The 23,086-nt window shown below is 49.6% G+C and overlaps 1 protein-coding gene across 3 annotated transcripts in view; it reads left to right on the top strand.

The window, feature by feature from the left end:
- Positions 1–11,059: 11,059 nt before the first annotated feature.
- Positions 11,060–23,086, top strand: part of EPHA10 (EPH receptor A10) — a 39,935-nt gene continuing 27,908 nt past the window's right edge. For 2 of the 3 annotated variants that reach the window (XM_066375894.1, XM_066375893.1), the window contains exons 1-5: positions 11,060–11,197; positions 13,247–13,311; positions 14,084–14,762; positions 21,415–21,570; positions 22,189–22,539. In XM_066375894.1, the coding sequence (XP_066231991.1) occupies positions 11,092–11,197; positions 13,247–13,311; positions 14,084–14,762; positions 21,415–21,570; positions 22,189–22,539 (1,357 nt within the window). In that variant the 5' untranslated portion in view covers positions 11,060–11,091. The remainder of the gene's footprint in view (positions 11,198–13,246; positions 13,312–14,083; positions 14,763–21,414; positions 21,571–22,188; positions 22,540–23,086) is intronic. The other variant, XM_066375895.1, reaches the window with a different exon arrangement.

The following is a 23,086-nucleotide window of genomic DNA, read 5'->3' as shown; positions in this document are numbered from 1 at the left end:
ACTCTGATGTGATATTCTATAGACAAAGTTAACTCTTTCAACATTGATTGAGTTCCTATTCTGCATTATTCATTATCTTATTCATTCAGAAAATAGTTTTGTTTATGGTCTGCCTCTTTCACTGGTCCATAATGACAGGAACATTGTTTTGTCAGCTGCTCTGTCTGTAGAATCTAAAACAGCTTGGTATAATAGAAATAATTGAATAATTGCTCCTGATTCTTATTTTTTAAGTAAATGAATTGTAGGAAACCCAGGAAAAGGAGGATCAAGATTGGGAAGTGTGGATGGGTCTGGAGCTCAGGAAAGTGAGATTAAGAAAATTCATGGTCCTGGTCGGTTGGCTCAGTGGTAGAGCGTCGACCTGGCATGCAAGAGTCTGGGTTCGATTCCCAGCCAGGGCACACAGGAGAAGTGCCCATCTGCTTCTCCACCCCTTTCCCTCTCCTTCCTCTCTGTCTCTCTCTTCCCCTCCCGCAGCCAAGGCTCCACTGGAGCAAAGTTGGCCCAGGCGCTGAGGATGGCTCCATAGCCTCTGCCTCAGGTGCTAGAATGGCTCTGGTTGCAACAGAGCAATGCCCCAGATGGGCAAAGAATCGCCCCCTGGTGGGCATGCCGGGTGGATCCCCGGTCGAGCACATGCGGGAGTCTGACTGCCTCCCCATTTCCAACTTCAGAAAAATACAAAAAAAAGAAAAAAGAAAATTCATGGTAGTAAGTGTGAATGAAGTAGAAAGCTTTTAGCTCCAAGTAGCAGACCTGATTCAAACTGGCTTACTTACTATGCAAATGTGTCCTCTTTTTTGTTGTTGTTTGTTTGTTTGTTTGTTTTAGCAAAGCAGGGAGAGAGAAACAGGAACATCAAGCTGCTCCTGTGTGTATCCTGACCAGGGAATTGAACTAACCACCTCTGCAGTCTGGACCAAACTCCAACCAACCCAAGGCTTAATTTTTTCTTTTTTAATGTGTTAATAGTGACAGAGAGAAAAAGGGAGAGAGGGGAGGGGGAAGGGAAACCTTCATCTGTTGTTCCACTTAGTGATGCATTCATTGATTGCTTCCTGTGTGTGCCCTGACCGGGTATTGAACCTGTAACCTTCTTGTTTCGGGACCATGCTCTTAACTGACTGAGCTAACCGGCCAAGGCCTCATTTTATTTGTTTCCTATATATTTTTTTATTATTATTATTAAATGAGAGATGGGGAGGCAGGGGGACAGAAAGACAGACTCCTGCATGCTTCCCAACCAGGTTTCACCCAGCAAGCCCCCTAAGGGCGATAATCTGCCCATCTGGGGTCGCTGCTCTGTTGCTCAGCAACAAGTTATTTTAATGCCCAAGGTGAGGCCATGGAGTCATCCTCAGCACCTGGGGTCAAATCCCTAGAACCATTTGAGTCATGGCTGTGGGAGGGGAGGAGAGAGAAAATGAGAAAGAAGGGGTGGAGGAGTGTTGGAGAAGCAGATGGTTGCTTCTCCTGTGTGCCCTGACAGGAATCGAACCCAGGACTTCCACATACCAGGCCAACACTCTGCTGCTGAGCCAACCAGCCAGGGCCTGTTTCCTATGTCCTTATTAGTTGTTTTTCCTAAACTCTCCAACACAACTATAAAGCGCCTTTGAATACTGTTTTCTACATGGTTCCCATGTTAGGATGTCTACCAATCAATGAATAAAATAGAGCGGCCAGATGATGCTATAGACTAGAGAAAGCAAAGCAGGAGTAGGGGAGAGGAAGTGTCATGGTGGGAGGTTATATAATGTGAAGTAGTTGATCAGAGAAGACCTCACTATGAGGGTGACCTGAAGGGAGAGAAGAAGGAAACCATGCAGGCATTTGGAGGAAGAGTTCCAGGCAGAGGGAACAGCAAGTTCAAATTCCTAGAGACAGGAACATACTTCCATTAAAATTTTTCTTTGCTTGTTTTGCTGTCACTTCTACAACCTACTTCCCTGCCCAAGGACACCTGAATCTCTCAGGCACTCATATTCAACCTTGAGTCACTACCAGTGTACTATTTTAAAAGGATTTTGTTTATTGATTTTATTTATTTGTTTATTTTTATTTTTTGTTTGTTTATTGATTTTAGAGATAGGAAGAGAGAAAAAGGAGCAGGAGAGCGGGAAGCATCAACATGCAGTAGTTGCTTCTTGTATGTGCCTTGACCGGGCAAGCCAAGGGTCTCGAACCAGCAACCTCAGCATTCCAGGTCAGCACCCTATCCCCTGCATCACCGCAGGCCAGGCACTAGTGCACTTTTTTAGTCCCACCATCGAAACGGTGACCAAGTCATATTGATTCTGTTTGCAAAACATTATCATTCTTTCTCTTTTTCTATATTCCCACTGTCACCATATCAATCCTATAATGATAGAAATTATAGAACATTAGGATTGTAAGGGCCCCTAGAGATTAGCTGGTATAACTCTATCTTACTGAGGCCCAAATGATGTTACTTCTCTGAACTCTCAGCCAGTCTCTGGTGTACCAGGCAAAGCTTGATCACATTATGCCACATTTGAGTCCACCCTTGCCTGACCCAATCCATTCTGCCTGCCGGTCACAAATGAGTGCTTCTTGCACACTGCCTCATTCCTCCCCACCTGTCCTTCTGTATGTTCTGTGGTCTGCCCTGGCACAACTTTTCTCAGCTGCCCACCTGACATGACTTCCTACATCTAAAACGCATCCAGCATTCAAATTACATCAGTCTGCTTTCACTGTTCCTCAAACACACTGTTCATTTCTGCCTGAAAGTCTACACTTCAACTTGTCTCCTTTTTGTAATAGCCTTTCTTTTTCCTTCCTGTTCAAATTCCACCCATCATTCAAGAGCTCTTCCAGACACGGTTCCTCAGCCTGGTGGAGTAGAGCAGAAGCCCTGTTTTAGGACACTTGATTGCCCATGACCACACTCCCATTCTCACCTCAATGTCTTTCCCCATTTTATGTTGAATAAAAGGGTGAAAGAGGTAGAAAGAGACTGGACTAGGTTTCAAGACTACATCTGCCTGTGTTTTTTTGTTTGCTTGTTTTCTTTTAGTGAGAGACAGACTGATAGGGACAGACAGACAGGAAGGGAGAAAGATGAGAAACATCAACTTGTAGTTGTGGAACATTAGTTGTTCATTGATTACTTTTTCATATGTGTCATACATGCCTTGACTGGGGACTCCAGCTGTGTTAGTAACCTTGAGCTCAAGCCAGTAACCTTGGGCTCAAGCCAGCGACCTTGGGCTTCAAGCCAGTGACCATGGGGTCATGTCTGTGAACCCATGCTCAGGCTGCCAACCCCACACTCAAGCCAGCCATCTCAGGTTTTTGAACTTGGGTCCTCAGCATCCCAGGTTGACACTCTATCCACTGTGCCACCACCTGGTCACTGACTGTGCTTTTAATCATTGTCCAATACTGTCTCCTGAACCTGCTGCAGCAGGTGCTAGTAAATGTTAGCTGAGTTGTTTATAAACTGTTTAATATATATTAGGGGTCTCATGACCCCAACTGACCAGGTCCTGAGGCCTGGAACACAGTTGGAGCAGGAAAGTACCCCACTAATGGAAGACCACCTTGTGCCTTTGTAGACACCATGACAAGTCAATGTCGTGAGCACACCAGAATTATAAGTGGTAGTAGACTCAGTACCACATTCAGTAAATGTGAGGAAATACTAGAGGTACATCTGGAAGTGTTGAAAGTGGTTGGCTCTGGGGAATGAAACTCAGGAGGTACAGATAGAGGTGGAGAGAGTCATGAGAGTTCTATTTTGATTGTAGTCTTATAGTACCATTTGACTTTTAACGCTACATGCAATATTACTTTGATTAAAAATGAAAGTGACTTTAAACAAATTCAATAGATAAGTCAATGTAAATTACCCTTTTAGAATCTTGAATGTGAAGAGAAGAAGGGACCATATGACACTAGCCGTCTTACAAGTTCGTAGTAAGGATTAAACAAAATAAGGCCTTGAACACGTTAGACACAGAACTTGCAGCCAGAATTATTATGTTTATGATGAGTTCATTAGACTTGTGAGATGTCATTATAAGGACAGGCTATCATAATTAGAGGTCACGCTAGTCTCCACCAAGACAGAATGATGCTATGCTCTCTCCTGACCTTTCTATTCTTTCTCACTCCTTCCTCTGGATTTTAATTTCTTTGTTTACTTTATTTTTTTTTTATTTATTTATTTATTATTTTATTTTATTTTTTGTATTTTTCTGAAGCTGGAAACGGGGAGAGACAGTCAGACAGACTCCTGCATGCGCCTGACCGGGATCCACCCGGCACGCCCATCAGGGGGGATGCTCTGCCCACCAGGGGGCGATGCTCTGCCCCTCCGGGGCGTCGCTCTGCCGCGACCAAAGCCACTCTAGCGCCTGGGGCAGAGGCCAAGGAGCCATCCCCAGCGCCCGGGCCATCTTTGCTCCAATGGAGCCTTGGCTGCGGGCGGGGAAGAGAGAGACAGAGAGGAAGGAGGGGGGGTGGAGAAGCAAATGGGCGCTTCTCCTATGTGCCCTGGCCGGGAATCGAACCCGGCCCCCCCCCCCCCCCCCGCACGCCAGGCCGACGCTCTACGGCTGAGCCAACCGGCCAGGGCCTATTTTTTATTTATTGATTTTGAGAAAGAAACATCAGTTTGTTGTTCCATTTACTTATGCATTCATTAGTTGATTCTTGTATGTCCCCTGACCAGGGATCAAACCTGCAACCTTGGCATATCGGGTCGACACTCTAACCGAGTGACCTAACCGGCCAGGGCCCAGATTTTAATTTCAACCCAATCCATCCAATAGAATAATTATCCCCACCAACCCCTCAGCACACTTATATATGTCCCTTCTCATCATGCTTCCACTTCAGCCCAACCCTTCACCCTAAGAAAATGGACCAGTGAAATCTACAATCAGATTTTATAGTTCAGAGGGAAAGTAATTGACTTTCCTGGAAATTTTAAGTTTCTAGGGAAGTGAGGTTGAAAGGGAATACTAAATCGTAATTAAAGTCCCATTTATTCAGTCATTCATTGCATATTTATTAAGTGCATGCAAGGTGCCAAGCATACTTCTAGGTACAGAGGATACAACAGCAAACAACATAAATAAGCTTCATGTCTTCATGGAGTTTACATACAATGTCACAATGCCCAGAGCAGCTACTTAGGCAGGCTGAGGTCTCTGGCAAGGACAGTCACCTCCAGCTTCTGCTGACCAGTTTAATGCAGAGGAATGAAATAAAAGATATTAATTGGGTGCCTGCTCATTCACAGCTCCCTGCTTAAGTGTCCATCCATATACCATGTGATCCTGTCCCTCTAACCACAGCTTTTTGGACCGGTAACAATCTGACTCAAGCTAAGCAATTAGATTCTTCCCCCAAGACTTTGCCAAAATTAGCCGTGGGGAGGTAAGTTGAAAGGTCATGCAGAGTTAGGGTGACAGCAGAAGCCAGATTAGACACCCAAACCCAGCAACGTCATGGGCAACCAGAGTTGTTGGGGGCAGATGTTAAGTAGGCTGAAGCAAGCCCTCTCTCTACAAAGAGGAAAATGCAGCAACTATGCTATAAAAAGAAGAAACCAGAGAAGTTTGACCCTAGGAAGAAAAAGGAAAAAAAACAAGCAGAAGACTTTTGTTTTAAAGGCTAGAGCAGCTGCCTCAGTATCTGACAGCCTCCAGACCCAGTTCCTAAGAACGAACTTCTTCAGTTTCCATCCACCCAATAGTTCCTCTCCCCTTCACTTGAGTTGGTTTAAATGCTTGTCTGTGGCCAACAGCCCCGAGAGTGGTCCCCATGATTCTTGTTCCCTGGTGTTCATGCCTTTCTGAACCACCCACCCCTATGTCAAAATGGCTGCAGCAGCTCCAGGGGTCAAATGCAGACATGAGACACAGAGAGGAAGTGGGATACTGCCTGTCGTGCATCTCATTTTATTAGGAGGAAAGTCTTTTCCTAGAATCTCCAATTCAGAAAGCCAGAGTTGTATCACATACCCATGCCTAAGCTAATCCTGAGACACGGAATGGGCTAAAAATCATTAGCCAGTAAGAATCTTTATTCATCCCTGAACTTGGCGATAGTATCATCTTCTCTGAGCAAAAGATGACAGTAGATGAACATCCAAAAATTTGGGGATTTCACAGCAACAAAAAAAGATGAGACAGGAGAGGTATTGGGGTAGATAATCAACATTATTTACCTCACCTACAGATATACTTATTTTCTGTAAAACTCTGTGTGTGTGTGTGTGTGTGTGTGTGTGTGTGTGTGTGTGTGTGTGTGTAGAAAATATCACGAAGGGTATATAAATACTAATCTATTACCATGAGTTAAATTTTGAAATGGGCCTGTGTAGAATGAATGAACGGATATTTTCACTTTTTACTTATTAAATTTTTATTAGTTTATATTACTTTGGTAATTTAAATTTAAAAGGACTGTTTCAGTCCTGGAGTTGGCTGCTCAGAAATAGAACTAAGATTTTTTTTTAAATAGAGAGAAGCATGTGTTGATGGCCCCCGTTCTCGCCTCCGGCCCCCAGTACCAGGTGCCAGTGACAAGTTTATTCCTACTGAAGATTTGGAGGCACAAGGCTCTCAGGGCCTGATTCCATCAAATATTTAAACCACCCTACTCTCTTGCCTCACATTCTCATAAATTGGCTTCCTCTGCACATTTTCCTACAGGGGAAGAATTTGCAGGACATAGCAATGTGCACATTCTGGGCCCCTCAGCAGTTCCATTTCTCATTGTATGTTCATACGTTGGTTCTTTGTCTCAGATAGCAGGATAGGAGCTGAGTTAGTATAATCTACTTCCTAAACCGCACCCCCCACCCCAATATATAGGCTCTCTTTTAGTAGTTAAGTTTATGAATTTGGACCATGATGAATTCACCAAGGTAAATGTCACCCCCGAGGCCACTTGGCAGCTGGCCAGCCAGCCTTCCCTGATAATGTTCCCTTCAACCACATATCCTTCAGGCTTCTTGCTTTCCAGCCGCATTCATCTCTAATGGCTGTCTCTTTCTTTATCCCTCATTCTGTCTTTTCCTCTATGACTGTTTCTCTAATTCTCTCTTTAAAACATTTATTTATTAATTTTAGGGGTGGGAGAGAGAGAGACAGAAACATCAGTCTTTCCTGTATGTGTTCTGCCTGGGGATTGAGCCCACAACCCACTGTGTATCCAGGACAACGCTCTAACCCACTGTGCTATCCAGCCAGAGCTTTCTCTCTTTTCTTCTAGCTCACTGCCTAACCCTCCTTTTTCCTTTCCCTTTTTTCTTTCTGTTTTTCACCTTAATTAACCTTGGAGTTGAACAATAAAATATACCAGAACCATGTGCTAAGCACTGTGTTGGGCCATATATAAATTATATTCTGACTTCACGATAACTCTGAAAAAATATTCATTCCTATTTTACAGAGGAGGAAGTAGAGGCTCATTAAGACTATGTTGTGTGTTTTTTGTTTGTTTGTTTTTTGTTTGTTTGTTTGTTTTTTGTATTTTTCTGAAGCTGGAAACGGGGAGAGACAGTCAGACAGACTCCCGCATGCGCCCGAGCGGGATCCACCCGGCACGCCCACCAGGGGGCGACGCTCTGCCCCTCCGGGGCATCGCTCTGCCACGACCAGAGCCACTCTAGCGCCTGGGGCAGAGGCCAAGGAGCCATCCCCAGCGCCCGGGCCATCTTTGCTCCAATGGAGCCTTGGCTGCAGGAGGGGAAGAGAGAGACAGAGAGGAAGGAGGGGGGGGGGTGGAGAAGCAAATGGGCGCTTCTCCTAAGTGCCCTGGCTGGGAATCGAACCCGGGTCCCCCGCACGCCAGGCCAACGCTCTACCGCTGAGCCAACCGGCCAGGGCCTGTTTGTTTGTTTTTACAGAGACAGAGAGAGAGAGGGATAGACAGACAGGAATAAAGAGAGATGAGAAGCATCAATCATCAGTTTTTTGTTGCGACATCCTTAGTTGTTCATTGATTGCTTTCTCATATGTGCCTTGACCATGGGCCTTCAGCAGACTGAGTAACCCCTTGCTTGAGCCAGTGACCTTAGGTTTAAGCTGGTGAGCTTTGCTCAAACCAGATAAGCTGGCAACCTCAGAGTCTTGAACCTGGGTCCTCCACATCCCAGTCCGACACTATCCACTGTGCCACCACCTGGTCTGGTGAGACTACGTTGTGTTTGATAAGCTGAAGCTTTTCTTCGCTTAATTTTCAAAGTCATTAAATTAAGTGTTTTGTGTATCTTAGAAAAATATAGTTTAAAAAATTGTTTATAGCCTGACCAGGCGGTGGCGCAGTGAATAGAGCGTCGGACTGGGATGCAGAGGACCCAGGTTCGAGACCCCGAGGTCGCCACCTTGAGCGCAGGCTCATCTGGTTTGAGCATAGCTCACCAGCTTGGACCCAAGGTCTCTGGCTCGAGCAAGGGGTTACTCGGTCTGCTGAAGGCCCACAGTCAAGGCACATATGAGAAAGCAATCAATGAACAACTAAGGTGTCGCAACGAAAAACTGATGATTGATGCTTCTCATCTCTCTCCGTTCCTGTCTGTCTATCCCTATCTATCCCTCTCTCTCTCTCTCTGTCTCTGTAAAAAAAAAAAAGAAAAAATTGAAAACAAATTGTTTATAGCCTTCATTTTATTTTTACCAGTGAGTCTCTTGTCCTAGAAAAGAATTCACCCTGACTGGAAATCTGTGACTTCCTGCCACACTCAGGTCTGAGTTCCCCCGTGGTGTCTATCCCATCCCGCAACCTCCTGGTAGAGTGGAGTCTGCCTTGGAGCAGCTCTTATTAAGATTAGCTGATTTGCATATATCCGCATACACTGGGACTTCTGTTTCGCTTTTATTACAAATGAATTGTTCAGAGGAAGAAAAAACAAGTCTTATTTCACTACATCTTTTCCTCTTTTTCCTCCCATTTCTAGGGTCTAGATCTGGCTACTCCCCCGAGGTGCCTGCAGGTGTGTGTGGTGGGAGAGGGTGGGAACCAGACTCCCAACAGCCAGGGTTTGTGGAGCATTCTAGGTGGCTTTCCCCAGATAATTTCCTCCATAGGTTTGGCTCCAGAATGATCCTTGCAAAACTCATAGGGAGTCTGTATGTTGTTTTAGCATATAGGATCAGAACCTCTGCGCTGAAGTCCCTGGAGCTGAGGAAAGATGCCATAGCTGGCACCCAAGAGATTGCAGAGGGGTTGGGGACCTGGTTTTGAAGAGAGGGGTGAGGAGTGATGGAGTGAAGACTCATTTTGAAATGAAAGGAGTCCTGGGTCTCTAAGCAGCCTTCTAAAAATACCGTCTCCCAGCGCTGGGGGGAGGGGGAGGGGAAAGTGAGCGTGAGGAGAATGAAGATGTGAAGAAGGTGGGAGTGTAAGAGCCCTTCAGGTAGATCTGATTTCAGAGGTTCCTGTCAGCATCCAAGGACTAGCCAGACGGCACATCTCCTTCTGCTTCCTCAGCGGGCTTCAGTCTCCAGCGGTGTCCAAGCCCCAGCCCCCCGATGACCTTTCTATCTACAGGCAAAGGAACCTAATTCCTCCCAGCCACTTCTATTGCCACTGCCCAGCAGGTATGTCTGAAAGCAAGCAAGTGTGCTTGTAAACGTACTACACACACACACACACACACACACACACACTCGCGCGCGGCTGACACATGAAAGCAGCTTGTAAATGGCTAGTGCTCTACAATGCCAGAAAATTTCATTACACTCGGTGCTCAAGGAAGTATAGACTGTGGCAGAGACAGGGCGCTTAAACCGAGTATTCTCAGCACAGAGCGTGGGACCCAGTAAATGTTGCAGGAGGGGTGAGGAATACATACAAAGTGCAAAGACACACAGGTCACGTAGACACAAGACTCACATTCATTATCAAGACTTCTTCAGCTACCAAAGGAAGAAGGACTTGGTTCTACCCAGAAAAGAGCTCTGGAAAGCCACAGGGTGGGTGGAGCTTTGCCCGTTCAAGTTCAGCCCAGATGGTGGCGCTCAATAGCCGCCTCCCTCGTCCTGTAGGGCCCCAACCCTTCCCACACCAACGCCTTAAACCCTCAGCTTGCACATAAATGACCTTCACTAGATAGAGGTCGTATTCCACGTTTCCTGCTGCTTCTTCAGCGCTGGTTGAACTCGGCAAGGATTGCTCCGCCTCTCTCGAAGACGCCTAGTAGTCCGGGCCATGGCACTCCTCACCAATCCCCTGGGGTGGGCGGAGAGGGATTATCAAAGGGGAAACTCCGGCTCTGAGCTGATTTGGGACACGGTTGGTTGTGGACAGTGCTGTCTGTGTCCTGGCAGCAAGAACAAGAACCTGTGAAATCGATCGTTCATGCAAAATCTATCACCGTCCCATTCCGGCATCCACATGGTTTCCCAGCTTCAGAAGCGTTACTGGTAGGGTGACTTTCCCACTTTGCTCTCCTTTCTCGAGCAGCTCCTGAGGGTGGGCTCGGCCCTTCCTACTGCGTGTGTGTGTGGGGGGGGGGGGGCAGCGGGGAGAGAAGGGGGCGGGGTCGAGCCATGAGACACCAAGAGCCGCAGGCACTGGAAGAAGCCAAGGGCTGGGAGATAGAGGAACCCCCAGAGCTTGGGGTCAGGACATCAAAACCCCTGCAACTCCTAGGAACAAGGGACTATCCAGACTAGCTTAGAGACTGTAAGTGTCGCTGTCTCTCAGTTTCGCCCCTTTTTAAAGCCACGCCCACATTATCTACTTCTCGGTTGTGAGGGGCTAAGGTTTAGCGCTCTAGGCCACAGACGCTCATCACCCTCCCATAAGTCCAGCCAGAGCTTAGCACTGCCCCACCCCCACGGTTTGAAGATTGGAGAGACCCCTTCCATCCCTACTCCAGATCGCTTTTCACCGCCCCTAGCCTATGAAACTCCACCCCTCCACTCTCTGCTGGCGGGGATTGGTGAAGCTTCAGCGGCAGTGCCTAGTGATTGGTCCCCATGGATGATGGTAACCGGTGAGATCCCGCCCCCAGCTGGCGCTGGGGTCTGGGGGCGCTGCTCAGCGGTGCTGGGGCTGGCGCGGCTTGAGCCGCCGCCACACTGACAGCTCCGTCTGCGGACCATGGAGACCGGCGCTGGACCACATCCACTGCGCCTGTTCGTTTGCCTGATGCCACTTTCTCTCGCTTTGCTTTTAGGACCAGGGAGGCCCGGGACCGCCGAGGAAGGTGAGGAGACTGGCGGCTGTTCTTGGAGCCCGGGATGCCAAAAGACAGGGGACTGAAGAGCTGGAGTGCTGGTGAAGGAGTTGTATGGAGAGACTGGAGTCTGTATTGGGGTTTGAAGCAAGCGGGAAGCAAAGAACTGGAGAGATAGAGAAAAAGGTGGCTGAGCAATGGAGAAAAGAGGAGCTTGGGGGGCTGGAGACCTGGGGGCTGGGGAAGAAAGAGACCAGGAACCGTGGGAGCCAGAGGCAGCGGTCCAGGGGCCGGTAAGACGGACAGGTTGAGCAATTGGAGGTGGGAGGGGTGGGGGTGGGGAGAAGAAAGCAGAGGAGAAGGGAGATGCGGAGATGAAATCGGAGTATAGGGGCACGGGATGGATCCCGAACAGCAGGGGCTAGGAGACCACTGTGCAGCCAACTGGAGGCGGAACGCTGGTGGGGGGTGGGGGTTAGGAGGTGGGAGCTGGATCCCGGAGCTGCCCGACGTGCTGATCCAGGAGCTGTCCGCAGTGCTGAATTTGAAGCCTGGACTACCCGAAGCGATCCGCGTTTCCAGGTTTGGGGTCCGAGTCTTGTCTGTGATTCTGAATTTGGGGGAGGTGTACATTCAGTTGAATCCAGAGGCGTCATATTCAGGTGCAGAATCCTGAGGAGTTGGAATTTGAGGCTTTAACCGCGAGGTTTGTCGGGGCGCTGCATTTCCGACGCTTTCCAATATGCAATTTCCAACGTGCTGTCAGTTATTCTGAAATCCGGATGCTGTTGGCGGTCCTGCCCACTGTCGCTGATGCCTTTGGGGCCAACCCTCTTATAGGCCCTCATTTTGGAGCTCCATTCCCTTGCTTCAGATCCAGATGAGTAATCTTCCAAGATTTGGCGATGACCTCCTGGGCACCAGTCTCTAAGGGGCTGCTGTGCTGTCCAAACCTGTGTTTCTCTGGGACCAATACTGAGATCAGAATTCTGACTGCTGGGCCGATTCCTCCTGGAGGAAAATGACTCCAAGTCTCTCTGTGCAGGAGGGGTCATGGTTTTATATATAAAAGGACTGCTGACATTCTTTAGAAGGCAGTGGGGGGAGGGGGACAGCCCCTGGGAAAGGGACTGGCTGAGGAAATGAGAGATTTTCATTTCCTCTGCTGCTAAGAAGATATCTCCACTTTGTTTTTCACAGAATGCCTAGCAGTCAAGTAAAAATGTTCAAGTCTCCTCCATCCCTGGTGACCTCAACCTCAGAAGAGTCTCTGAGTCTGCATGGATTCTGGGCTGTATACAGGAATCCTCTGATATGCTCACTTTCTCCTTCTCGATGTTTAGTTTAATTTAGAACACCTGGGAATGCTGGGGGTTCCACTGACAATGTCCCCTGAATTTATAGCCAGCCTGTCATAGACTCAGGCTCCCAACATGTCCACATCCTAATCCCCACACCAGTAAATGCTATTCTAAATGGCAAAAGCATTTTCAGATGTGATTATGAGTCTTGAGATGGAGAGATTATCTTGGATAATTTGGATAGACCAATGTAATTGCAATGATACTTATAAATGGGATAATGCAGGAGGAGTCAGTGCCAGAAGAGAAGGCAGTGTGATGATAGAAGCAGAGATTAGAGTGATGCACTTTAAAATGGAGGAGGGGGCCACAAGCCAAGGAATCCAGATGACCACTAAAAGCTGAATTCTCCTTTTAATCTCCAGAAGGAACCCATCCAGACACCCTGACTTTAGACCCATTAAACTGATTTCCAACTTCTGACCTCCAAAACTGTAAGAGAATAAATTTCTGCTGTTTTAAGTCACCAAATTGTGGTAATTTGTTACAGCAGCCACAGGAAACTAATACAGGCTCCTTCCTTAATCATGTGGCTACCCCTCTCTGGACTTGAGCTACTCACACACCCTCCTGGGGATGTACAAAGTGGGGAAAACCTGTCTGTGTCCTTTGTCACATTCACCATCTCTTCAGTTAGCAAATTTACAGTGAACTCAACAAAGGGTCCACCCTCCTGAACTTCTGGATTTCTGACATCTCTGTTTTCCCCTCTCCCTAGTCATCCTCCTGGATTCCAAAGCCTCCCAGGCTGAGCTAGGCTGGACTGCACTGCCAAGTAATGGGGTAAGTGTAAACCCTTCCCTCCCGGTCAGGAGGATCCTGTGGTGGCCCAGAATTCAGTACCTTTAGCTCCTTATGGTTATATCAGATCAAAAATACTCTTCAAAACATGTGGTCTGCAGTAGCTCTGACTTCAAGCCAGAGTTGCCTATTAGAAAATGTTGAGTCTTCAATCAAAAATATAAAAAAGCCTAACTGAGGAGAGAACTGATGGTGTCTAAGAACAGAAACATGGCCTCTGGATAGAGCCAATTCGGAACAGTGCCTGGCACACAGTAGATCCTCCAAATGGTGTTGTTGACTGATGGATTGATAGAACAAGTAAGGCTTGGAATCCTAAAAAACAAAATAAAACAAAACAAAAACGCTTGGAAACAGGATTGGAATGGGAAGATGTGGCCGTGTGACAGCGGGCTGGTGTCACGGAAAAGGCACTGGCTGGAGAGAGAGCCAAGAGACCCCAGGCACCATTTCTACCTCTACAACTAGTTCTCTGTCTGTATCTAGTCAAGTCTCTCTCACTCTGGAGCCTTTGTTTCTCCATCTATAAAATTAAAAATTGGACTCAGTTGTCTCCAACGTTTCTCCTGGTTTTGCATCTCATAATTCCATGGGTGTGTATTGCGAGTGGTAGGGGTCAGTAGGGTTAGATGGAAGAGAATGCGAAATGATGGGGCCCCTAGGGGGTTTTCAACCTGTGCCACCGCCAGGACTCTACCTACTGGAGGCGCCTTGGCTCTGAACTGCCCATATCTTTGTTCTTTCTCCTCCTCAGTGGGAGGAGATCAGTGGCGTGGACGAGCACGACCGTCCCATCCGCACATACCAGGTGTGCAACGTGCTGGAGCCCAACCAGGACAACTGGTTGCAGACTGGCTGGATCGGCCGCGGCCGCGGGCAGCGCATCTTCGTGGAGCTGCAGTTCACACTGCGCGACTGCAGCAGCATCCCCGGCGCGGCGGGCACCTGCAAGGAGACTTTCAACGTCTACTACCTGGAAACTGACGCCGACCTGGGCCGCGGGCGTCCCCGCCTAGGCAGCAGCCGGCCCCGCAAGATCGACACGATAGCAGCGGATGAGAGCTTCACTCAGGGCGACCTGGGCGAGCGCAAGATGAAGCTGAACACAGAGGTGCGCGAGATCGGTCCGCTGAGCCGGCGGGGTTTCCACCTGGCTTTCCAGGACGTGGGCGCATGCGTGGCGCTGGTCTCTGTGCGCGTCTACTACAAGCAGTGCCGCGCTACTGTGCGGGGCCTGGCGGCGTTCCCAGCCACCGCGGCGGAGAGCGCCTTCTCCACGCTGGTGGAGGTGACCGGAACGTGCGTGGCGCACTCAGAAGGGGAGCCCGGCAGCCCCCCGCGCATGCACTGCGGTGCTGATGGCGAGTGGCTGGTGCCGGTGGGCCGCTGCAGCTGCAGTGCGGGATTCCAAGAACGCGGTGACATCTGTGAAGGTAAATAGCAAACTAGGGGGTGTGGCATGGGAGCATAGCACGCAGGTGGCAATCGGGAGAGAGAGTGCCCTAAGAGGCAGGAGGAGGAGAGTGGTGACGCCGTGGGCTGTGGAGCCCGGAAGTCCTCTGAGTTTTGTGGAACTTCCAGTGGCTCCAGATAGGACCGATGAGTGAAGTTACTAAGAGGTGAATTTGACTAAATATATGGGGGCATTAGGGCCTATATTTCAGGTACTATGATGAGCACCTCACACAGGCCTTCTTATTTATTCATGGCAATAGAGGAAGTCATCATTATTTCACAAATGATGAAACAGAGGCTCAGAGAGATTAACTCCTCACTTTTAAAGTTACGAAATGGGGAACGAGGATTTGTATCCTGATTTGCCCAACACTTAAGCTCCTTCTACTACACCATGGTGCCTCCCCTATGCATAAGGAGGAACTCTACAGCAGCACGAACTTACTAACTATTGGCTAGTGGGATTGGTTACAGAATGGGCTACCTCTCACTGACAATATGGAAGTCAGAGTGCAGAGGGGAGGAGGAGTTTGGGAAATTGTCCTAGACTACTGTATATCCCACCCAACTCTCTGAAGTAGTTAATAATGTACTCCCTGGGGAAGACCCTCTGTGTTGGGGGTTCTGTGGTTTCTTGGGTCTGTGGGGGCACCAGAAATATCCCTCTCCTTCTTTTCCATATCTTTGGGTCTGAAGACTCACGATGGAGGAAGATGAAGTGATTTTTTTTTAAGCCATGTCATTTTCTGGGTGCCAGGACAACAGAAACGAGTCAGGCAAGTCTCTTAAGAAGCTCACAGACTAAATAGAGAGATGTAAAAAAATTTTAAATCACAACAAGGGTAATGTATGCTCTAATAGAGGGATTAATACAGCAGTGGGAAGACAGGGGAGGAAGTGACAAAACTTGCTCTCATTTCTTTGTTCATTCATGCATTCAGTATAAATTGAGAACATAACATTTGAATGTATTGAGGGTTTATGATATGTTTGTAGGTGAATGTCACCATCACTTCCCTGGGGGTACTTATGGCTTAGTAAGGAATTTGGAGACATGAACCTTACTAAGCTCCCCAAGTGGAGCTAGGACCCACCTCTGTGCTCTCCAGCACACATTTCTGCACTTACTCATGGTATCCAGTATTCTACTTATATGTTGTGCCGCCACTGGACTAGAAACTTCTTGAGCTTAGGCAATGGGTCGTATTAGTCTCAGCAGCTCTGGTGTTGACAACAGGATATGGTATATGGTAGGTGCCCAGTGGAAATGTATCAGGTGAGTGGGTAGTTACCATGGGGTGTAATATGTATCAACAGAGAGCTGGGGAAGCCAGGAGAAGGGAGAACCCAATTCTAAGGGTGGTGAGAGATGATGAGAAGGCCTTCTTTCCAGGTAGCCAAGAGCATTCTGAGTTAAGAGATGTGTGAAGAAACAAGGAGGCAGTAGAGAATGGAGCATGGATGGGGCTGAGCAAGTCAGCATGGCTGAGCAGAGGGCCTTTGAGGGCGGAAGGGGTGATGGAGCTGGAGGAGGGCAGCTATAAATCATGAAGCATCTTTAACACTGGGATACAGAGTTTGGACTTTATGCTTTTTAGATCATTGGGGAGCATTTGAAGCAGACATCTGACATGTTCAGGCTTGTATTTTATCTTTTTTTTTCTTTTATATTAAGTGAGAGGCAGGTAGGCAGAGACAGACTCCTGCATGCACCCCAACCAGGATCCACCTGGCAAGCCCCCTAAGGGCAATGCTCTATCTGGGGTCACTGCTCTGTTGTTCAGCAATGAGCTATTTTAGTGCCTGAGGTGAGGCCATGGAGCCATCCTGAGCATCTGGGGCCAACTTGATCAAATGATTCTAGCAATGACTGCGGGAGGGGAAGAGAAAGAGAGAAAGAAGGGGGAGGGGCCGAGATGCAGGTAATTGCTTTTTCTCTGTGCTCTGACCGGGAACCAAATCAAACCCAGGACTTCCACACACCAGGCCAATACTCTACCACTGAGCCAACCGGCCAGGGCCAGGCTTGTATTTTCAAAAGATCACTCAAGAGGCAATTAAAAAAGAAAGGATTGGAGCCTGACCTATGGTGGCGCAGTGGATAAAGCGTCGACCTGGAAATGCTGAGGTCGCTGGTTTGAAACCCTGGGCTTGCCTGAACAAGGCATATATGGGAGTTGATGCTTCCAGCTCCTCCCCGCTGTCTCTGTCTCTCTCTCTCCTCTCTAAAATGAATAAATAAAATAAAATAAAAATTAAAAAAAAAGAAAGGATTGGAGAAAGAAGAATGAGAGGCCAGAAGATGAGAAAGAAAATGATAAAATAGTCCAGGAGAAAGAGTACTGGTCTGAGCGAAGGCAGTAGCAGAGGTCATTGAGAGATGAGGTTGGTTGTGATAATGATATAGCATCCACAACACTTGGTGATCAGGTGATACAGGAGGGGAAAGGAGTAATTTTTTACTCATATGCTTCTGGGGGAATTGAATGGACAGAGTATCATTCACTGGGGTAGAGAACACAGGACATGGATGGACATATTGAATGCATGGTGCATTCAAGTGAAGACAGCTAGAAAGTGGGTCTGGAGCTCAGCAACAGAGAGATAGATGTTCCTTGGAACTGTAGGTGTGGTTGGGACAGACCAAGGAGAATGTGTGGAGTAAGAAGAACGAGGGTCAGTGATGAAGTCTCACAGAACAGCAATAGTTAAGGGGGAGAAACAGCCCATAAGAAAGGCAATGGTCAGAGGCTGGAGAATGGGAATTTATGGCAGTTTAGGGAGATGGACGTGTCTGGGAGAGAATGGCCTAGGGTTGGGGAGCAGTCAGGTTAGGTGAGGACTGGACAACGTCTGCTTGGTGAGGGCAGTCTCAGTTAGTGATGGAGAGAGACTGGCTGCAGTAGGTTTAAAGATGAAGGAAGCTGAGGAGCTAGAGTCAGAATGTAAACAACTCTCCAGAAGGCTGGATTTGAAAGAGGAGGTAAGGGTGTGGTATCTTGAGGACATTGTGTGGGTTGAAAGTGGATTTTTACTGTAAATGTCAGAGCCCTGCATATATGATGAAGGAAGGAGCCAGTGGGGTACTAAGGAGGGGGTGGTGGGAGTAGTCTGCCTCAGGGGAAGAAGCATTTTATTATTGATGTGGGCTAGAATTGCTGACACATGTTGTTAATAAAAGGAGACCATGTTTTAGTCAGTTTTATTGTTTTTAGACACTATACAGACAGTGCCCTACTACCTGCACCCTAAATAGATTGCTTTTACTGCTCCACTCCTGTGTTCTGTCACTGGGAAGAGCCAGTACAGAAGGAGCAGTGTAAGAGTTTGGAGGTTAGGTGACTGACAGACTGTCATCTGAGAGGAGGTGAAGGGGTGGGATCCGAGTAAAGAATCCACTAGGCCTAGAAGGAAAGGAGAGGGAAGATGAGTGTAGATGGAGGTGTTTGTGGGTTTGATGGGCAGACATTGAGAGAATTACCAACTGATGATCTCTCTTATAAAGTGGGAGGAAGGCATCTGTACCAGCAAACAGTAGGATCCTGGTCTGTTTTATTCACTGTTGTATCTTCAGAGTATAGAACAGCACCTGGCTTGTAGATGCTTTTAAAAAATATTGAATGACTGGATCAGGGCTGGAGGGGTAGGTTTAGATCCATGCCCATGCTTTGGGCAATTTCAATCTCTCTCTCTCTCTCTCTCTCTCTCTCACACACACACACACACACACACACACACTCTTACTCTGGGCTGTGCCGAGTTCCTTCTCCTTGGGCTGAGACCAAAGGCCTCTTGTAATGGCATCAGCTCTGCCTTGGGGAGTAGAGATCCAGGGAGGATGCCAGGGAAACCTTCAAAGTAAGATATTATTTTGAACTGGGGTTTAGAGAAGCACAAGGGTTTGCCAGGAGAGAGAGTGTAAGACGCTATAGGACGAGAGCCAGAAGTGTGAAGGGAAGAGTTCAGTGTGGCATGGGTGGTGACAGCAGTGCGGAGCTGTTGGAGGGTTTTCAGGAGGGAAGTGAAATTGTCAGAATTACATTTAGAAAGCGAAGGCCCTCCAAGTGCCTCCTGCAGCTAAGTGCAGGTCCCTCTCTAAAGGAAGAGATGGATGTGGAGGGGACAGAGCAAAGCTGTTCTCCTTTCTGTTTCTTTTTGGGGATCTTGACTCTTGCTTCTCCTCTCCCAGTCACTAGAGGAATTACTGAAAGACTTGGGAAGAAAATCAGGGTGTATGACCGGTGTCTTCAAATCTCTGTAGTATTTCCTTGGAGCAGAGAAACCCTGGCAGATATCCTTTAAGACTCCACAGGGCACACTGAGACCCTGTGATGGGTGGCACCAGGGGGATACAGAGAGGCTGACTGGAGCTCAATATAAGGCAGCACTTTCTAACTGCCAGTGTTCAGCTTCAGAAGAGGGTGGGTTCCCCGTGGTGAATTATATGAGCAAAGGACTATGGCTACTGCCAGGAGAGCTGCTGGAGGACTGGGTCAGCTGAAATTCTGACTTCAACCTTGAAGAGACAGAGGCCAGCCATCAGGGGACCCTTCTTTTTTTTTTTTTTTTTTCCTTTTCATTTTTCCGAAGCTGGAAATGGGGAGGCAGTCAGACAGACTCCTGCATGCTCCCTACTGGGATCCACCCGTCATGCCCACCAGGGGGTGATGTTCTGCCCCTCTGGGGCATCGCTCTGTTGCATCCAGAGCCATTCTAGCGCCTGAGGCAGAGGTCACAGAGCCATCCCCAGCGCCTGGGCCATCTTTGCTCCAATGGAGCCTTGGCTGCGGGAGGGGAAGAGAGAGACAGAAAGGAAGGAGAGGGGGAGGGGTGGAGAAGCAGATGAGCGCTTCTCCTATGTGCCCTGGTCGGGAATCGAACCCGGGACTTCTGCACGCCAGGCCGACGCTCTACCACTGAGCCAACTGGCCAGGGCCAGGGGACCCTTCTTGAGTCTGCCCCTTAACACATACCTCTTCTAAACAAAGCCTCTCAAAGTGGAGATAAGCAATGCTGTCTCAGATGGGACCCCCTATCTCTGGGACACAGATGTCCACATTTTCACAGAGAGGGAGCCTCAGCATTCTTTCCCTAGAGCTGTGCGACCCGGCAAACAGATTGACCCTCTTATTTTACCACAGAGATAGCCAGGCTATGATTGTTATTTTGAGTGACAGTTTCTTGAGGCCAGAGAGGTACAAGAAGTGGCAGAGCTAGCACTGGAACCCAGGACTTCTGAGTCCCAGCTGTGGTTACTGCTGCTCACCAGGCCACAGACCACAAAGTTAGTGGGCTCCATGCTTTGTGCTGAGGCAAAGACTTCCAAAGGCTCCTGTGCTGCTCAGCATTTTAGGCAAGATGGATCCTCCCAAGCCTAAGCATTCCAGATGATAGAAACCCTCAGCTCTCCCCTCTTCTCCTAGGTAGGCTGACGGTTCTTCCCAAGGGCTAGTCTGCATCCCTTCTACTGTGCTGTCTTCCTGGGGCTGGAAAGCAGCAACCTTCTATAACCAGCTAAATTACAGGGGAGGGACAGAGAAATCCTGGTGGAGCTAAGGAGCAAGGTGAGAATCACCCAGGCTCAGAGAGGAGGGACCAGGAGCCATTGCTTTCTCCCCTGGCCCAGCTGGTAAGAAATTTCTTAAAGTGGGTGTGCTGCAGTTTCCACTTCAGGCTTGTGATGGAGGAACAGTAGTATTTATTAACATTATTTTGTAAATATTGTCTCTCCTTGGCTAAGCAGTTTACATGTTTTATCTCAGTTAGTTCTCCAACACCCTTTCTGAGGTATTCTACACAAAGCTCAGAGTTCAACCGACTTGTCCAAGGCCACACAGCAAATAAGTGGTGCAAACCCAGGTTGTTCAGTTATAGAAGCCTGTGCTCTTAACGACCCGTGTTCTGGGCAAGGTGAGAGAAGCAAAGTAACTGAGGGGGTGTCAAGACTAGAACCAGGGAACTTTCACTGTCCCCCTTCTTTCTCTCCTCTCCCCTCCACCTGGCTGGCCTCTCTTGCAAACTGAAACCAAGTGTTGAGTTGAGGATGTATGCTGCATTATCCCCAAATAGTGGTGGGAGGGTGAGCTTTGACAACATGTGTGTGTGAGAGTTTGTCTCTGTGTAACTGGGAGTGTGTGGGTGTCTGTCTGTCCCTTGGTAACTGTGGAGGCACTTCTCTTCTGTTCTCACATCAAGACTGGAAAGTTTGGTTCGTTTTTTTTCCAAGGGGCATCAGGGTCCTGGAACCAGTCTTCTGGGGTGGAATCCCACCATTTACTATCCGTGGGACATTGGGCAAGTTACTTAAGCTCTCTGAGCCTTACTGTCTTCATTTTAAAAATGAGGATAAAGCACAGACCTCACAGGTTGTTGTGAGGATTAAAAGAATTACTAGAAGTAAGACACTCCAGTGTTCTAGCACACGTTAAGCTCTTATTAAGGGTTAGGCAGTATGGGGTTGTTTAGAGGGGAGCTGCCATCCCATAGGGCAGTACTGGAGTAGCTGAGCCCCCCCCCCACTTCCCCACCACAATTAGAGGAAATAACCCCTACCGTAATGAGAGAAGGCAGGTGAGTGGGGGAGAAAGCTGTGGAGGAGCCCCCTTCTTCTCACACGGCTCCTCCTCACAGCCTGTCCCCCAGGGTTTTACAAGGTGTCCTCACGGCGGCCCCTCTGCTCGCCGTGCCCAGAACACAGCCGGGCCCTGGAAAACGCCTCCACGTTCTGCGTGTGTCAGGACAGCTACGCGCGCTCGCCCACTGACCCGCCCTGGGCGTCCTGCACCCGTGAGTCTCCCTCCAGAACGCATTAGGAAGGGTGTGGGGGGGGGTGTCAATAAAGTCAGATCAAAGCGTTGATGAGCTCAGGGGGCTCTGCACTGGCAAGGGTAAAGGCAGACTTGACGACTAGATACTGGGGTGGAGGGAAGGGAGCCTGGTTGGGGATGGGGACCCGGGGCTTTGGGTTGGAAGAACCAGAAAAAAACGGGGAGAATCCCGACATAGGGATGAAGTTGGGCTTCTAGGCAGATCAGCGAGTGGACCGCCTCCACCCACCCCCGACGTCCCGTCCCCCCCTCGCCTCATCCTCCAGTTAGGAGGCGGACTCAAGCCCCTCACGCTCTGTTCTCGGTCCTCATACCTCCATCCTCGTCCCCTCATTAACCTCCACTCACCCCACCATTGGCCGCGCCCCAGTGCTGCATCCCACCCCCAATCGGCCCCACAACCTTCTCTCTCCCCCCTCATTGGCCCCCGCCCTGCCCGCCCCGCCCCCTGCTGGCCCTACGCGCCCCGCCCCGCCCCCTGCTGGCCCTACGCACCCCGCCCCGCCCCGCCCCTCGCTGCCGGGTGCCGCCACCCAGCCGCGCCCCTTGACGGCGCCCGCCCCCTGTGCCGCCCCAGGGCCGCCGTCGGCGCCACGGAACCTGCAGTACAGCCTGAGCCGCTCGCCGCTGGCGCTTCGGCTGCGCTGGTTGCCGCCAGCCGACTCGGGCGGCCGCTCGGACGTCACGTACTCACTGCTCTGCCTGCGCTGCGGCCGCGAGGGCCCGGCGGGCGCGTGCGAGCCGTGCGAGCCGCGCGTGGCCTTCGTGCCGCGCCAGGCCGGGCTCCGCGAGCGCGCCGCCACGCTGCTCCACCTGCGGCCCGGGGCGCGCTACACTGTGCGCGTGGCGGCGCTCAACGGTGTCTCGGGCCCGGCGGCCGCCGCAGGAGCCACCTACGCGCAGGTCACGGTCTCCACCGGGCCCGGGGGTAAGGCCGCCCCGCGCGCCGGGACCTCCGCGCCCCCGTGAGGCGCCCGCGCGCGTCCACACCCCGCGCCCTACCCCCGCCACCTCCGTCGATCCCACGGGATCATCCCCACACCCCGCAGCCACCTCAGAGAAGCCGCAGTTGCTAACGCCGCCGCAAACAAGCGCCCAGCATCTCTCCAGGAGGCGAAGTGACCCCCGAAACCCCCGACCCGGGTGATCCCCACTGAGGGTCACCCCCCTTCCTTAAGGCCAGGGGAGAGAGTCAGGATGCCGGTGACTCCCTGATGCTGGGCCTGAGAGGAAATGAGCGTTTTAGAAAGTCGGTGGGAGCCAGTGGGGGTCCTCCCCACCCCCGCCCCGTTTCCTCACTGCGCTTAAAGCCTTTGCCCTCCACCCAACTCTGCAGTTGCCTTTCCCTTGAAAAAAGAGGTGGAAAGTCTCTCAGTGTTTCGTCCTTCCTTTAGAAGAAATTCAGTAGGAAGCAGAATCATATCCCCTCTTCTATCTTAGAGGGATTCTCCAGACCGCAGCCTCCGCAAGAGTTT

This window comes from Saccopteryx leptura, chromosome 3, assembly GCF_036850995.1.
Source record: "Saccopteryx leptura isolate mSacLep1 chromosome 3, mSacLep1_pri_phased_curated, whole genome shotgun sequence".
Lineage (NCBI taxonomy): Eukaryota > Metazoa > Chordata > Mammalia > Chiroptera > Emballonuridae > Saccopteryx > Saccopteryx leptura.
The sequence above is the reverse complement of the archived record's forward strand: the minus strand, read 5'-3'. Positions and strand labels throughout refer to the sequence as shown.